At 37.9% G+C, this 16945-nt stretch overlaps 1 protein-coding gene across 4 annotated transcripts in view; it reads right to left on the bottom strand.

The window, feature by feature from the left end:
* Nucleotides 1-13572, bottom strand: part of nedd4a (NEDD4 E3 ubiquitin protein ligase a) — a 33765-nt gene extending 20193 nt beyond the window's left edge. Inside the window, exons 1-6 of one of the 4 annotated variants that reach the window (XM_008405394.2) lie at nt 13301-13572; nt 11145-11218; nt 10528-10554; nt 8246-8324; nt 8121-8159; nt 7865-7918 (exon numbers count right to left, since the gene is read on the bottom strand). In XM_008405394.2, the coding sequence (XP_008403616.1) occupies nt 7865-7918; nt 8121-8159; nt 8246-8324; nt 10528-10554; nt 11145-11218; nt 13301-13351 (324 nt within the window). In that variant the 5' untranslated portion in view covers nt 13352-13572. Of the gene's footprint in view, nt 1-980; nt 2462-7864; nt 7919-8120; nt 8160-8245; nt 8325-10527; nt 10555-11144; nt 11219-13300 lie in introns of those variants that run through there. The other 3 variants (XM_008405395.2, XM_017304153.1, XM_008405393.2) reach the window with 3 other exon arrangements.
* Between the last annotated feature and the right edge of the window lie 3373 nt (nt 13573-16945).

Below are 16945 nucleotides of genomic sequence, written 5' to 3'. Positions count from 1 at the left end.
CTTGACAGTTTGCTGGAGACCGACACCTGATATTTCACAAACACTGCTTGGTGGGGGGGACCCACAGGGAAGCTAACACACCATCTGATCGTTTACTGGGAAGGCCAACACTCTTTGCCCCCCGCCCCCACACACACGCGCGCGCCTACACACACACACACACACACACACACACACACACACACACACACACACACACACACACACACACACACACACACAGATGACTGGCTGGCATGGCTGCTCTCGTATCATGCTGTTAAATTTGAATCCAGAGGAGCCGGCCGTGCTTCAAACCACCAGACTATCTGGAGTCGGGGGGGATATTTCAGAGCCGCCTTATTTATATCAGCAAAGGGGGCACCGCGTTTCCCCGACACTTAAAATAACCACGGTAAATACGTTGATCGCTCATAGGGTTATCAGATTAATGAGGAAAAAAAGGAATATTATTCCGCAGTTGAGTTTGAACAGACGTGAAAGAGACCCCCAAGACGGAGGGGAGCTGGTCTCTCTTATTTCAGCGGTTCTTGGAAACTAAAGTCCTGACGGATTTACTGTAATGTAACTGAACACCTGTGAATGTTTGTCCACACTGAGCTTGTTAAATACATGACTTGGAGTTAGAGACGCTCTCAGTTACTCTTATAAGCAGCATAAAGGGTAACACTGAGTTTCACAGACCCCAGAAGGAGAAAGTAAAAAAAAATTAACACTTGGATAATATGTCTGCATTTGTTATTTCTATTCATAAAAGCCTGGTGTTGTTTTTTGTTTCTGTACGTAAAAGCAGCAGTCAGGAAGGCATTGTGACAAGTCAGACCAAAACCGTGTGGAATCCGCTTGGACTAGTTTAACAACATTGTCATCACATCCACAGAGCTCTGTCACAGGGCCATTATGAGACTGGCTCTTAAAAAAAAAAAAACTTTCATGAGTATTTCTACAGTCAGGAAACATCAGCGAATGTAAACACTCACCTCCCTGTTTCCTTTGTGGCTTTTTTTGAAGTTGTTGGGATAAGCGGGAACCTTTGCAGGGCAGCAAGGAGACAAATGAATGTGTACATGTGGGGAAAGAGGGCTGCTGAGTTTTGGGTTTGAAACGTGACATGAAATCCCGGTGTTAGCGTAAGGCACCTCCAGGGAAAAGCTCCTCTGAATGGCACGATGACAGTGTTTCCCTTGAACCTTCCCTGATGAACAGACCCTACTGTTTTTCTCAGGTTGCTTAGATGAGGAAAATAAGCAAGCAGAGGTACTCTGATAAAGTTTTTTGTGGGCTTCACCTTGTCTTTCAGAGAGTCCAGCCGGGTAATGAGCATCGGGGAGATGTGAACTGCCCGAAGCCACAGATGCGACTCGTTTGGCCGATGCCATTGGTCTCTGGTGGGCAAAGCGTAGCATCACGCTGCTAGAGTGAAGATTAGATGACTGCTCCATACCTGCAGTCTTGTCCTCCAGTTTGCATTTTGGTTCATCCTCTAGCGGGATGTTAAAGTGCACCGTGTGTTTTGAGTCCCTAAACTCGGATGAGTAGTTTCCTTTTGGCTGATTGTGGCCACTTAGAGAAGCAATGTTGGGCTCTTTACTTGTTACTTCTTCATCTGCTTGGAAGAATTCACTGGCAGGTGCCTGGAGAAACGGTTGGTTAGATCCCCGTAGCGGGGGCAGAGCAAACAGAGCCGCAGATCCTACGGGAGACGCAGGCGGCGTGCTGCAAGGGCTCCTTGGAATAATGACCAGGGAGGAGCACCGCCGCAGCGGGACCTTGGACCTGCGGCAGACCTGGGGCCTCTCCTGACTGCTCCTGTGCTTTTCTGGAAGCTCCGGCTCAAAGATGCTGTTGCTGCTGCAGTACCCGGCGTCGCTGGCCATGCTGCTATTGCACGATCCCCCATCAGAACCGACACCCACGCCGGCCTCTCCATCCTCTGCGCTCCCTTCCAACTCGCCGCTTGGTTTTCCGCACGGCTGCAGCGAGATTTGCAGAACGCTCTTCTTGTTGCTGCCTCCAGAGTTAACCCTGGATATGAAGACTGAAGAGCTCTGACTGCTGGCAAACTCTGGTGACAGAGGAGTCACCTTCAAGTGGACTGAGCTGTGCGCCAGATTCTCTGCGGGGCCGTGCGCTGACACACTGACTCTGCTCTCCTCACCATGGCAGCTGAGGCTTTCAGAGAGGGGGTCCGTGTTGCTTCGTCTTGACGCGAAATGCAAGCGGAGCTGACGTGCCATTTGTTTAACTCTCTAATCCCTGCAGCGCTGGTGAGAGGTGCATGATCAAACTTGCTGGTAGGAAAAAAAAAGTGGAAGAAAGCAACTGTTCCGCTCTCTGCTCTGTGATCTCAATCATTAGTGGCTGTGCATTGCCAAAATAGCTCCAGTGACAAGCTACATTCCCCTGCAGGCTGATCTCAGCTTTTAGCAGGCCATTGGTTCGGTTTGAAGAGATGACCCAAAGAGGCGACCCTTGAAGCCGAATCGATCCTCTTGAAGGAGCCTCTGCCCTACGCAGAAAGCAATGCTAAACTAAAACTTAAAAACAAAAAAGCCAGTCAAACAAAACCATGGCAGTCCTCCACGCTGAATCCTAGACTTGAAGCTCTGGCCGCTAACTTGAGAGTCCTGCTGCTGCTATGCCACTAATGTTTCTGCCGCTCTGTGCCCCCCGCAAATAGTTTTACCCGCTGCTATTGAATTACAGGAAATCAAACAGAATAAATGCCAGTGTAATTCTGCATTAAAGCGAGGTTCAAGCTGGAACATATACACAACACATGCACACAAACGTGGTCAAACACCCTATGCAGGAATTAGGTATGACCGTTTGGAAAACAGAAGACAGAGGGATGAAAGAAGTGTGATCATTGCGACATTAAAGTGGTATGACACTGGTTATATGACACCTCATGTAACGGTCTATGTTGGTCTTATTTCTTCTTCATAGATGTTGACAGTCCAATTTATTAATGGAAGTCTATTGTGGGCAGTGGCCGACTTATTTTAGGCCATTACTCTGCTTCCAAATCAGCGTCCGGGTAATGTTTAATAGTAGGAGACACAGCCAGGATAAGGACATGACTCACTGGCGGAAGCAAGGAAAGTCATAACCCATTTTCCAAACTTGATTGTGATGTGGCAGCCATATGATAAGATAGGAGCCCAAATATGGATATTAACTACAATATATATTGACAATACAAAGTGGCTTACAATAATATTGTCAAGAGCTTGGAATCAATAAGAACCAAGTAAACATCGGGGACGTTTTATTTAATAAAAAATTCAGAGACTCACAAGCGGAGCCAGAAAGGTGTACTTTCACTGGCAAAGGATAAGCAAAATATATACAATAGGAAAAAAATTACCCCTACTGGGTTTATTTATTTCCTGATAATATGCATATCAACCACCCTACCACTGAAAGAAATGGGCTTTTGCCAGCTTTCTCTGGCTGATGATATTTGGAAGAAAGCACAAATGACATTCAACGTATATACACACGGACAAAATTGTTGGTACCCCTGGGTTGATCAAAGAAAAACCCGCAATGGTTTATTTTTTAAAGTAATTCTCTTGAAGCGTGTTTGAAAAGTAATGCCTGACTTTCATTTGTTTATTTTCATGGAATTTTTATTTATTATTACCTTTATCAGATTCAAGTTCTTTCTGTGACCATTGTGGGTTTTTCCTTTCATTAACTGAGGGGTATGGAGCGACACCGAGAAAAACAAAGCTAGTAAACAGCTGGGCAATGTTGTATCAACTATTTTCAAGTAGCACTGTATAAATATGAACCCAGTGGAAACCTGGGTTTTTATTATCTATTTGATATTATATTAAGTTTAATTTTTGAACAATATGAATCATATTAAAAGTAAATTTAATTTAATTTAGCTGTCTAAGTTGTTGTTTTGAAACTCAGGCATGAAAGTCTGGCATTTTCACACCTAAGTAACCCAACATTAACACCTTTTACACAACTTTTATACGCTCTATAAAAGTTTATGAGGCTTTGCCCACTACACTGCAATGTTGATTAAAATGACCTCGGTTTGCAATAGTTAAAGTTTAAAAAGTTTTAAAGTTGAAATACTTTAAAATTTTAAAAAATGACTAAAGTGTTCACTGCGACAGCCTGGTGACCTGTCCAGGGTGTACCCCGCCTCTCGCCCGGAACGTTAGCTGGAGATAGGCACCAGCACCCCTCCTGACCCCATTAGGGACAACGGTGTAAGAAAATGGATGGATGGATGGATGGACTAAAGTGTTCACACATTTTAAAAAAATAATCCATTGTCTTTCTTAAACCAGAAAAGCAACAATTATTCTTACTGCGGCTTAAATAATGTGACATGGCGTCATTTTCCTGAAATAATGGCTTGTCTTTATTAAGCCATTATTTAAGGAAGGTGACAGTATTGAGTATTACACTCATTATTACATTTATTCAATGTTATTTTCAAGTTGAAAGTTTGCTTCAAAAACTTTTAAAGTGAGATTTAATGCTACACCACAAATGTAAATGTTTAATTTGTTCAGTGGGTTGGAGGGAAAATATATTACAATCAATCTGCAGAATCTTAAATTCAACAAGAAAACTCCTATAAATCTACATTACAAGATATTAAATGTCACATCATTCTAAAAGGAGTTCAGGGACCATTTCTGATAAACAAAAAAAATTAAGTCCCATAACTTTCAAATCCTCAATTGGCAACAGAAACGGGATGTGCTGCCTGTTTCAACGTTAGTTTGAGGTGAAGACATGTTCTGCTGAACATTAAGTGGTTAAGAGAGTTATGACTCAGAACGCTGATGTTTAATAATTTTTTTTCATTTTCTAGGGGGAGGAGAAACTGCTCGGAGGCACTGCTATTGGGTAAATGTAGCCAATGAATGATGTACACGTAGCAGTACGTGTAATTTAACTTTCCGTTGAAAGTTAAATTAAGCAGGTAGAGGAACTGGGAATGTGGGAAGATAAGAGAGTGGTATCCGTGTCTGGAGATTGTGGGTTATTCCCTTAATTTAGCATTATTTAATGACAAAATACTCTTTTTAGCATGTTTGTGTGCAAATAAAACTACCACCTGGGGTCCTGAATACATTCTAACAAAACATTTACCTTCCAGAAACTGGCAATGTAAACATCAGCATAAGCAGAATGAAGGTGATCTTCACAGGAACAAGGAGCACTTCCTCTAATTCAACAATTTTGTAAATACTTCAGTGAATTTTGTTCGCCCAATTTATTTTTCACCTGCAAACACGGGGCGTTTTCTGAATCTGTTTATGCAGGCAGTGGTAATAAATTCAAGATGGAGTCTCTATAGAAACACAGATGCTATGCACATGCCATCTTTTTATGCCTTTGGAGAAAGTGAGACTGCAGTGTAAAGAAGGAAGTTACAGGAATTTTGCTTTAAGTTCCTTGTATTTTAGGCAAGCAGTGACAAACACATACACTCAGAAGCACATTTACCGCACCGACATGCCCCTCAATGTGCCATGAAATCTACCTCGAGTGTGACGAGGAAGATCTGAGTCAGCCACGCCTAAGTTCATGTTCTCATGTGACTGTAAACATGTGATGTGGTGACGCATTCCAGAAACCTCTCAGTCTACAAACAATAACCACATGCAGCACAATAACAGCTGGCAATATTTGTTGTGCTCTATGAATAATGTAGCATAATGCCAAAATGACTGACACTCTGAGCCAAATATTGTGCAATTAACGCAAAAACCCAAAGAGCTAAAAAAAAAACAAAAAAAGTGGAACTAATAACGTCTTATTCTGAAGCTGTAATTGCTCATCAGAAAGTTGCTCATATATTCACATGCAGTTTGTATACAACTGGATATTCAATGGAAAAAAGAGCACAGATGGTCCTGCCCCGACTTGCTCTTCTGGGAACCTAAAGAGCCGCTTCTTGGTAATCGCAGAGCAGTTTTCTACCAGTAAGACCAGTTAATTAAAACTGTATATAGTAGTGTTGTGGACACATTCAACACTACTTCTGAAAAAGCAGTAAGAATCATTTATGAAAGCTTTGGTATAGCAAAAGCTTATGTAAAATAAATGTTTTTTTTATTTTCCCTAATAGCCAGTACATATTTATAACAGAGTACATAATGACTGTAAAAAAAATAGAGAAAAGAAAATGTACAATTTAATTAAACTAAGTGCTGCAGATAGGAGAAGTAAGGCGATATTTGATGAGGTGAAAGTCAGGACTTCTGAGCTGTTCGTCTTGACTAACTGCTTTACAATGTTTCCATTACCCACACAGAGACACAGTGAGGAGGAAGTCTCACATAGAAGAGCCGGCATTAGTGGGGTCTGACTGTTTTTGTGTCCCAGGACGAACCTGGGCTGAGCTGTGATAACCTGCTGCAAAAAAACTCTCTGTTATTCTGCAAACTCAGAGAGGAGAATCAGGCTCTTTAGGACGTCCACAGTGACTCTTAATGAGTTTGGACAGAAATGACAGGACAGCAGCAGTGTTAAAAAGATGAAGGTCATTTTAAAAGTCTGATTTCAGTCGCATTTGCACAGAATTTGTAAATAAATTGTACTAATTAGACTGCAAATTATAATGTTTTCTTAAATCTTCTATGAAGAAAGTGTTTTCATTCTCAATTTTATGTAAGTTAGAGATTATTCTTTGCCCTAAAACACCAAATGCTGCTTAAATTAAATTACAAAGTATTTTCATATAGCAGGTAGTTGGTGAAGGGAATTGTACAGGTTTTGTGGCTCTAAACAAACTGAATTTGATAGGCGGTTCCTTGGTTAGTACAGGTTGAGGATCGTGGATCTAGAACAAGCTTTCCGTGGATCGCATGTAAAGGTTGTTTTTTTTATGTTACCATGTTTTATGGTAACATTGGTTTCAATGTTACCAAACTAAAGCAAAGACTTGGAAGAAAATATTGCGATAACATCTTTGACTCATAGCACTAAACTCTCATTGCCGATGTTTGCTAGCCAACCAGCTGATTTTTCTCATCGCTTAAACTAATTTTCAACTGCTGGTTCCATGACAGTGTCAATAAATATCAAAACATTTAAAAATACAACTAAATGTGACGATTGCATGCCGTTTAGTGGAAGGAGTAAAGGAGTACTCGCTAAACCTTTAACACAGTGTGCATTCAATACATTTCTGCCTAAGAATCAAAACTAAACCACAGCTAAAATAGACTCCAGATTTGATCCACAGCTCTTAATCCCCACCCTCACAGACGTTAGGATGATCTAATGGAAGTCAGATTTACCCTTATTTACAGCGCAGAGTAATAAGCTATGATAAGTTTCCAGCAATATCCAGCATAATATGGCAAAATAAGGGCCTCCTGCGTCTTTGACAGGCAGACAAAGCAAAGTCATTCTTGCACTGACTGGAGGATACTCGCATCTATGGAAATATGACACATTCTCCTGTTTGGCATTTATGGTGTCCAAACACAGAACATAATATCACCTCAGCAGCTGCCATCAATCAAGAACAACTCATTATATTTCTATGCTACAGCCACAAAAGTCCAAGATAGGCAATGCGAGATTTATGTTTGGGTTTTCATTCGACAAACTGACTTAAATTCGACTATAGAGGGAAATAGAGCTTCTAAATGAGATCAGCCTGAATGAAAGTTTGTTCTAATGAATTTGTTAAACGTGCCTCACTTTACATGAATTTAATCTGTTATTACTAACCCTGCCAGCTTGGATCTTTAGAGATACAAAGTATATCTGTCCACATTCTGTACGTTTACTGTATTTAAAAAAAAAATAAAAACACCAACTACATGGGAACATTGAATCATTATAAGCTGAACAAATCTAAACAGCTTACCAGTCTGTTCTCATCAAACACCTCAAACAGAAGCCGATGATTCCTGGGTTTCACCTGAAACACAAAGTAGAAGATCAGAATGACTCCAGCTTTACTAATCCAACAAGGGATGCTGGGTTGTTTACATTTTTAACATGCTTTCAAACATAAGCCAAGTTATGCAGTTTATCTTCCATTAGTGGCAACAATGTAAGCTTAAAATATACATGCATCCATGCTTGAATGTGGTTGTTGACTTATTTTAAGCGAAACTTACTCGGAAATAGAATTCTTCGTTCCATTTTGGATCCAGAGTCTTCAAGTAACATGAAATAAGAAAAAAAATATTTATATTTATACAAATACCATCAAATGAAGCAAGTTCAGGTGCTGTTTACTCACCTTTTTAATGGTCTTAGTCTGCAGACTTGTGATTTCTCCATTGACCGGATCATAAAGAGACAGTCTGGTGTATGGATCACTGCAACAGAAAAGCAGAGAGAATCATGGGATCAAACTTATAAATCAAGAAGATCTGCTTTGGTTCTTCATTTTTTCTGTAACATTTTTTATTTATCTCTGAGGGAAGCAAAACATAATTTGTTTGATTTCTAACAGGAAAAAACACAAAGCCACATTAGCTCTGGTGACTCATTGCTCACATAATGACTGCAGTTACTGCGGTAATGATTCGAGTTAGAGTTCATTGAAGCCACATCCATCTTGCACATTACATTATTCATTACCCAAGTCTAACTGCTGAAGTGTTTTGGTATTGCATAGGGCAAAACCATTGGTACTTCTTGAACTGTTTCACATCATGTTACAACCACAATATTCAATGTTGGGATTTAATGTGACACACCAACACAAAGTAGTGCATACATGCAATGCTTCTGCAAATAAAAAATCTGGAAAGTATTTTTGAGTCAACCAGTAGAACCACCTTTTGAAATGAATTTCTAGAAGTGCTTCATACTTTGCTCGTGTGATCTCACTTTCAAGTAATGCTACCACTTCTTTTAGTACAATTTCTCAAGATACTTCACTAAATGATGAAGCTTTAAGGCCCGTCATAACACTCATTAAATCAGAATTGAAACAAACTTAATAATTTCTAATTTCATGACTTATGATTTGTCTCTTTCTACCAAAAACTGGATAATAAAAGTCTTCAGTTTGGAGTTTTGGTTTCAACTAAACCTTTTTTTTTTTAAGGATAAATTTGTTTCCTGAGACTTCATAATTCATTTTATTTGTTTTTTCTGTTATTTACTTTGGATATTCAAAATGTCTTCCACTTCCACTTTATTAAATGTTCATTGGAATGTGTTCCTGCATTATTATTCCATTATTACCATTATATTACTAGTAAATTGTCTCAAAAACATCATCAGTTATCGCGATAACTTCTGGAGGATAAATCGTCCAGAAACATTGGTTATTGTGACAGGCCTAGAAGTTTTAACCGAAAATGCACCAGTTTGTAAACAAACTGTTTATTTTCATGTTATTTTCTATCTGCAGAGTCCGTTGCGCTATGTAGAGATCATATAATAAACAGTAGTTGTTGTTACTGGAATGACTTTGCACTGTTCTAACATGGATACTATACTGTACAGTACTGGTGTTTTTATTCTAATTTGTTATTTTGTATTAATGATGTTATTTTTTTGTTTGTTTCATTATTTTGAAACCAGATCAGAACCTGCACGTCACTTTTTATTTTGTTTTGATGGTTACATTATTTTCAGAAATTAAATCAGATCAAAGTAATTAAATACTTTTTGGTCTTACATGAATAATTATTGGATTAGTCTATTGCATTGACTACATACTTATGGATATAAATTGGAGCCGCTTGTTTTGACATCTACTGTGAATCGGTTCTGTATAAAAGAGAGGTGGCAGCAACATTTGAACCTGACGGCAAAATTTTACTGGATTGCCCTAGATTTGATTTGAGTAAATACAAATGCATGCAAAAATATTTCTCTTTTTGTTTGTAGAGTATAATTTTCATCTGCATCACAGTAATCCACTACTTCATGTAGGTCTTTTACATAAAATCCCTTGAAGTTTTTGTCAAGTGACAAAAAGAGGAAATGTTAAAGAGTTAAATAAATACATTTGAAAAGCGCCATGGGTTACAGACAAAAGAAGGAAGAAAAATCTCAGAATAACAACAAAAAAAGAGATCATCATTGTATCTGTAAGTCTTGAAGAGGCATAATTTACCAGCATAAAACCAATAAAGAGATGGAAACATGTTAGCAACCCACCAAAGTTTTACCAGAAGTATCTTCCAAAAAACTACAGTCACTCATTTCAGTATTCCTGGGGCATGATGTTTAAACATAACAAATCAGTTATTTATTTCTGTTTCCTTAATTTGTTTTTTTTTTTTCTTTTTTTTTGCTATTGCGTTCCAATATTTTAAAAACACAACTGAAAAAATCAGAAGACTTTTTTTTAAAGGTGTGTTCCTGCACTCTTTAACAAGTCTTGTTGGCTCTTAAAGCCTGGAAAAAAGACACAAAGGGTTTGGACACTGACTTGATCTTGGTTTGACCTTATTCTGGTAAATAGTAGTGAATAGTGAATAAGTGACATAATAGGCCCAATAGTGGGCTAAATGTTAATGTAACAGCCATCTGTAGCAATATATTGGAAAAAGTACTTACTGGTGTACTGAACTGGATTCTTGACTCCTTGTCAATAAAACAGAAAGTGTAGGTGAAGTCACTGTCATGCTGTTTTGTTTGAATTGTTGAGTGTTTTGACTGTACCTGCTGTGGTTACTGACTTGTTAAAAATCTCTGCATCAATCATTTCACAATAAGGATTTTCCAACAGAATTACAAAGACACAACACTTCTTGTTTACGAGGCAATGTTTTGCAAAAGCAGCCAACGAGCCACGAACAGGACGCTGGTGGCAGGTTTTCTAGCTTTCTGATGGATTTAAAAATATTTTGGAGGAAACTATAGGACAAAAAAACAACCTCAAGCGGATCTCTACTGGTAGATGACACCTTGTGACTGTGCAGAGATGGAAATAAATGTTTTGCTAATAGCAGGTTTCTGTGATGGCAATAGTTTTTGTTTGCAGCGTTTTTCTGGTGCATTTGTGTTTTTTGGAGTTTGCATCATTCATGTGTTTGCTGTGTGTTTTCTCCCCCTGCCGTTATTGTGTCATGACTGAAACTTATTGTTTATTTAATAGCAAGCTAACTTCCGTTTACTTAAATATTACATTTAAGCAATGACATTGTAAAAAAAAAAGAAAAAGAAAAACTTACCTTGCGCCCAGTATGTCTTTCTTGGCCAGTCCAATTCCAGCAATAACTTTCACTTTAAGGATTCTGGACGCCTCCTAAATGAACAATAATAATTAAAAAAACAACAGGGAAATAAAATCAAAACAAAAGTTAAAGCATGTAACGATGACTGGATTGATGTTTAATCCAGAGCAGTCATCGTTTTGTAAAGTTATACAATCTCAATGAATTTGTTATTACCGGTATAAAACAAATTAAGATATTTTCACCTCATTTTTATGTTCTTTGTCGGTTTTTTTTTCATTCATGAAACACCAAAAAATTTACATTTTAACAAGCTAAATTAATAATGGCACAAAAGTGGCTTCTAAATGTCAAATTAAAAACAGGACTGTAAACCTGAGTGGGGCTTGGTGTAAGATGTCTTACAAACTGTGGGATTAACACATTTAGTCCAAAAAAATAACAATAATTAAAGATAACTAAAACAAGACATAGAATTTAGGAAGCTGTTTACAAGATGATTCAATGTTTATGAGCAGACCAGCATCTTAATTTACTTATTTATTTTTGTCACCTGCATACGTAGTTGCTTCTAAACATCAATATTTAAGTGTTATTTTTGGCCCAACTTAGTATGTTTGGTGATTAAATCTTTCTGGTGTTATATAAGGACCTATAAAAGTTTATGGTTCATACTTGAGGAAAATGTTCCTAGATAAAATGCATAAACTGCAAAGAAACATGCAAAGATTATTTTTCAATTAATAAATAATCATCTTGGACCCCAGATAATGAAGAATAAACTATGATCAAACTAAATAGAATACTTTTACAAACCATTGCGTATATAATCTTAGTTGTTTTCAGTTATAAACATACAAAACTTGCATAATGTTACTTTAAAAAGAATATACTCCTTAGAAACCCATTATACATCGAATATAGCCATCAATATAGTTTATAACTAGGATTTAAGATTCACCAGATATTGGCTGAATCCCTTGTGTAATTTATTAGCACTTGAAATGAAGTGTCCATGTTTAAAAACTATCAAAATGTTCCTCTTACTCTTATAAAAATTCAGTTTTAGCTCAAATTGACAGAGCTAAACAAACCGATCAGATTTATATACAGACTATGCAACTAAATCAATCACTTAGACAGACTGAAATTACACTAAAACATTCCAATTTGATCCTAGTCGTGATTCAATGCAGTCAAGTTCAGTTTATTATACCAACAAGTTTTTAATGCAGTTGACTGCATCAAGCAGCAATCCCTTCTCCGAGCAAGAATATGGCGATTTGTGGACAGTTGACTTCATAGAGTTGTTAACTTTACAGCTTTCCGTCGGTATGAAGGAAGTAATCTTCAGCAGTCTTCTTTTGAAAAGTTAATCCTGGTTATTTCTGGGGAAATTCAGTACATTTTACTGATTGATGTTCACTAGCTTTATTTGTTTTTCCACCAACTTACAATCACTAAACCACGCTTGTGTGACATTTCAGACCTTTAGCTGCTGCTTAGTTCACCTATGCCTTGGGCTGGCTGTGCGTACAGGTGAGCAGAACAGACCAAAAAAAAAAAAAAAATCTAAAGTAGATCTAGTTCCACTTGAATCCTATCAGGCTTTGCTCTCCTCCCACACAAGCATTGTTTAGTGTATGGGTGACGTAATTTCCTGACAGCGCTTGGCGCTTGAGGACATTTCCCCCCCATAAGCCCAATCGTGACTTGCCTATTAAATTTATTAATCATCGTGAGATGTCGCCATCAGTGTCGTCAATCTGACCCACTGTGATGGGTCTACGTGGGTCCGTGAAGCCGCTGCTGAAAACAAAGTCTGTTTTATCAAAGTTTGGTGTTCGCGTGCTGAGAAGCAGGAACTCAGGCGTTGACAGTTGGCTTCCTCCCCGACAAACTCGAGCTAGCTCTTAAGTAGACATATCGATTTTTCCCTCTTATCTTACCCTTCATTTTCTCTCATTTAGCTGACACGAAATCACACTTATCGAAAGTAAACCTTTGTTTGAGATAGCCATCCACTACTTTTTCAGTTTTTTGTTTGTTCTTTTTAAAGTTTACTTGCCGGATAACAGCAAGCGGGAGAGATGTCAAACGGTCGGGTCGCGTGAGCAGCCTCGGTCACTAACGTTTAGTTAACTCTGGTTTACCTCGTCAGCCTGGAGTCCTCTGATCTGAGAGGCAGAAACAGCAGCCATCATGAGATCCTTCTTCTTCCTCCCAGAGGGCGACACGAAGAACAGTCTGCCCTTATGTGCTCAGGTGTGCCGTCTCTGATAGTCCTTCCGACTGTTTACGCTGACAGTTAACTACCGTGAACCAGACCGAGTGGATAGTTGTGGCCTTGCCGTCATTGGTAATACCCATCCTCTTCCTCCTCCTCCTGCTTCCTCCTCCCTTTTTTTCAGGGTTCCTGCTACAACCGAGTATGGTAGGCCGTTTTGACATTAAATCAATCCACAAAACACTCCGAAGATAATAATATTCTGTTTTTGTCAAATTGCTACTTGCCAAAATTCTTACAGGGCTTTACGTACTTTAACTTATTTTTACTCAAGTAAAAGTAAAAAGTAGCCATCCAAGAAATTACTCTAGTCAGAGTTTTAAAATAGTATTTGGTAAAAGGACTACTCGGTAACTCAATAACTGATCAAATTATCAATCATTTAAATACAAAATAAATAAACTAAATGAAACCACCCCCCTCCCCCCCAATTAGTTTCTTTCAATATAAAACATAAAACCTTAACAAAAACTGCAGGTGAGTGTCTGGTAAATGTTTGATTAAAACATATTTGTTCTTCGTTCAGTGAAGTTACTCACTGTGGGTAGAGATTCCAGAAATTTTACTCAAGTAAGAGTAGTGATATAAAATTACTGAAGTAAAAATTAAAAAAAAGACAACGTAGTGAAAATACGCTGTGACAAAAAAGTCACTCAAGTAAAAAGGTCTGTTAAGAAATATGTGGTGTACTTACTGGCTATTTCCATTTCCCCCCAATCCAACTGGCTACTTAGACTATCAAGGTTGTTGCTTGCAACTTCAGATGTTTTTTTTGTCTTTTTCTGATCAATGTTGATGTAGAAATATCTATGCTGGTGTTATATTGTACTCATTTCCATTAATTCCTTTTGTAAAAGATGTGGATGTTTAAGTTTACATTGTAAAAAAGTGCTTACAAGAAGAATGACACATGTGCAACTCAATAAATTGGACAATTATCGAACCATTCATTTATTTTAGTAAATTAATTTAACAAAGATTGACATATTCAAGCCTTTATTGTAGCTAATTATGAACATTTTCTTCATCTTGTTTAAAGGAATCTGAATCTCATGCTTATTTGATCATTTTCACACGTTCCCTTTTCCAGCGTTAGTCTGTGCGGACAGGAAACATATCAATCATGTTTCCTGGCAAAGTTTCTTCACACATGAATCAGTTGATTTCCAAGGAAGTAGCAGCAATAAAGTTACTATGAAGGATCAAGTTTTCAAAGTGATTTCCTGTCCACACACTAAAAGTTGATGACCTGGTGATTGTTCCGGACAATTCGGGTTCTCAGGGATGGACAGGGTTTGTATGGATTAAAATGATATCCTCTGTTAGGGACCTGTATATATTGAGCACCAGTTTACCTTTTTGCCTACCAGATGAGTTGTGCGCTGGAGCTTTATATAGGATCACAACATAAAACCAATTCAAAGTCCTCCATTCTGTGCATTTTCAGAAATCAAATTGATCAAAATGTTTCACACTATATCCACCTTAATGCCAGCCTGGCCATTGCCTTCTTATGCAGTTACACTCGATTCTCATCTCCCTTCAGTGCTCCATCTGGGACTTCTCCCATTGAGCTCGATTTCTCCAATAGAGTTCCAACCGAACCAATCAGCAAACAGAAGGAGAAGTTGTGCACATCTTTAAAATTGTAGTTTGCCGTAGTTTGGAAATAGCAGTAAGATGTGAACGAAGTCTTTCAGTCCACGTTGGCCACGCTTCCAAGTATTAAATTAACATTAACAGCCGCCTCATTCGGATCTGCACTTCTCTCTTTGGAGTGTCGGATAGTTGTTTACAGCGCAGACAATCTCCGGTAAGCGTCGAACTGAAGCATTACATACATTTCAGTCAGATACTGCACTCAGAAATTGTATTTTGAGTGCAGTATCTGGATTAACCAAGATATAAAATATGTTTTCTTTCTCACGCAGTATTCACATTGCAATCCTTAAGGTTTCTTGCCTTGCAATTTTCAGCTTCAGTGATCAGTTCTGTCAAGAAATCTCTCTTTAATTTTGCCTGAGCGCTTCAACCTGTGCATCAAACTTCTGGGCCAGCCTGCAGACAAAAACAACAGTTTTCTGGAAAAGGGCAGAGACCCTGTGACAGTTTTCCTCTTGCTTTTGTATTTTCTGCAGATACACACCAGAAAAGTTCAGACTTCGTACTGAGGCTGGAGTTGGCTTAAACATTGCTAGAGATCGCCAGCAGCCCACAGTTGCTACTGTTGTTTAGAGAACACACATTTTTCTGTAAAACGCATATCACAAAAGGCCAAAATATTCACCTGCAGCAACAGTGGTGTTGATCCAAAGAGATATGATACAAGTGAGTACGTTGTAAATTTTTAAGTTAATCTGGCAGCCATTGATTAATTTTAAAGTTTTCCCCACAATAACAAGAAAATCCAGACTTGTTAAATTTAAAGATTTAATGTTTTCATTATTTTAAATTCTATGAAAACAACATATTTAGTCAATTTAAATTGAGTTCTTATTGTCAAAGGCAAATATATTAATTATTTTAATATTACTGTAATGCATTAAACTTTGTGAATACATCTCATAAAAATCTTTTGGTGTAGTTTCAGACTATCTATTCTCTCCTGAAAGAATCCTAACAAAAGAAAACAGATTCAAAATTATTTTCCTTAGATTTTTTCCCCCAGCAGTGTGAGGAGACCTATTTTCTATATTTTTTATGCTAATACAGTTCTGAAAATGTACAAGTCTGTTATTTATTTATGGCTATAGTAGTTTTCCATTATTTGATCTTAGCTCTAATATTAGCTCTGCTGCCTTGCAATAAAAAAGTCCCAGCTTCATTGTTACTGTGGCAACGATGAAGTGGGTATAAAATTCTGTACCCAGAATAATTTTTTTAATCTAGATTTTGGTTTTGATGTAGGAAAGAGTTGTATTAAAGTTATAAAACAAACAAACATTCCATAAACTAGAGACTTGTCAGAAGAAACTTCCAGATTTTCATAAACTGCCTGACAGTTTTATGATCAGAAGTGATCTATTATGCAGGTATTTTGGATTTTGACTTTGACTAGGCCATTCTGACATGTAAACACAGCATGCTCCGATCTCAATAATTCCTCTGGCTTTACGTTTAATCGTTTTGCTAGTAGCTGAACCAATACAAGCCAGTCTCAGGTGTTTTTCAGCCTCTAACAACTTCCCCAGAGTCTGCAATTTATAGACTCTCCTCCTGCTTCGTCTGAAGGTCTTTTGGGAGAGACAGCAGCTCTGAAGTCTGAATGTTTTTTGTTTCTTCTTTGCAAAACATCTCGGTCTCAGTCAGACTGGTTAGAGAATGTCTGTGAACATCAGATTTTAAATATCCAATTTAAAATTATTTATCTTCTATTTGTGGACACATTAGCTTATGTTTGAGTTTAGCATCCTTCCTACACCAAAATAATTATGCTAGATTTAAGTGACTTAAAGAATGTGATGGTCCCTTTTCATTTGGACTTAGATGAATAAAAATCAGACTAAAAATC

Source organism: Poecilia reticulata, linkage group LG3 (assembly GCF_000633615.1).
Source record: "Poecilia reticulata strain Guanapo linkage group LG3, Guppy_female_1.0+MT, whole genome shotgun sequence".
Classification (NCBI taxonomy): Eukaryota; Metazoa; Chordata; class Actinopteri; order Cyprinodontiformes; family Poeciliidae; genus Poecilia; species Poecilia reticulata.
Note: the sequence above shows the minus strand (reverse complement) of the source record. Positions and strands in the feature narration are given on the sequence as shown.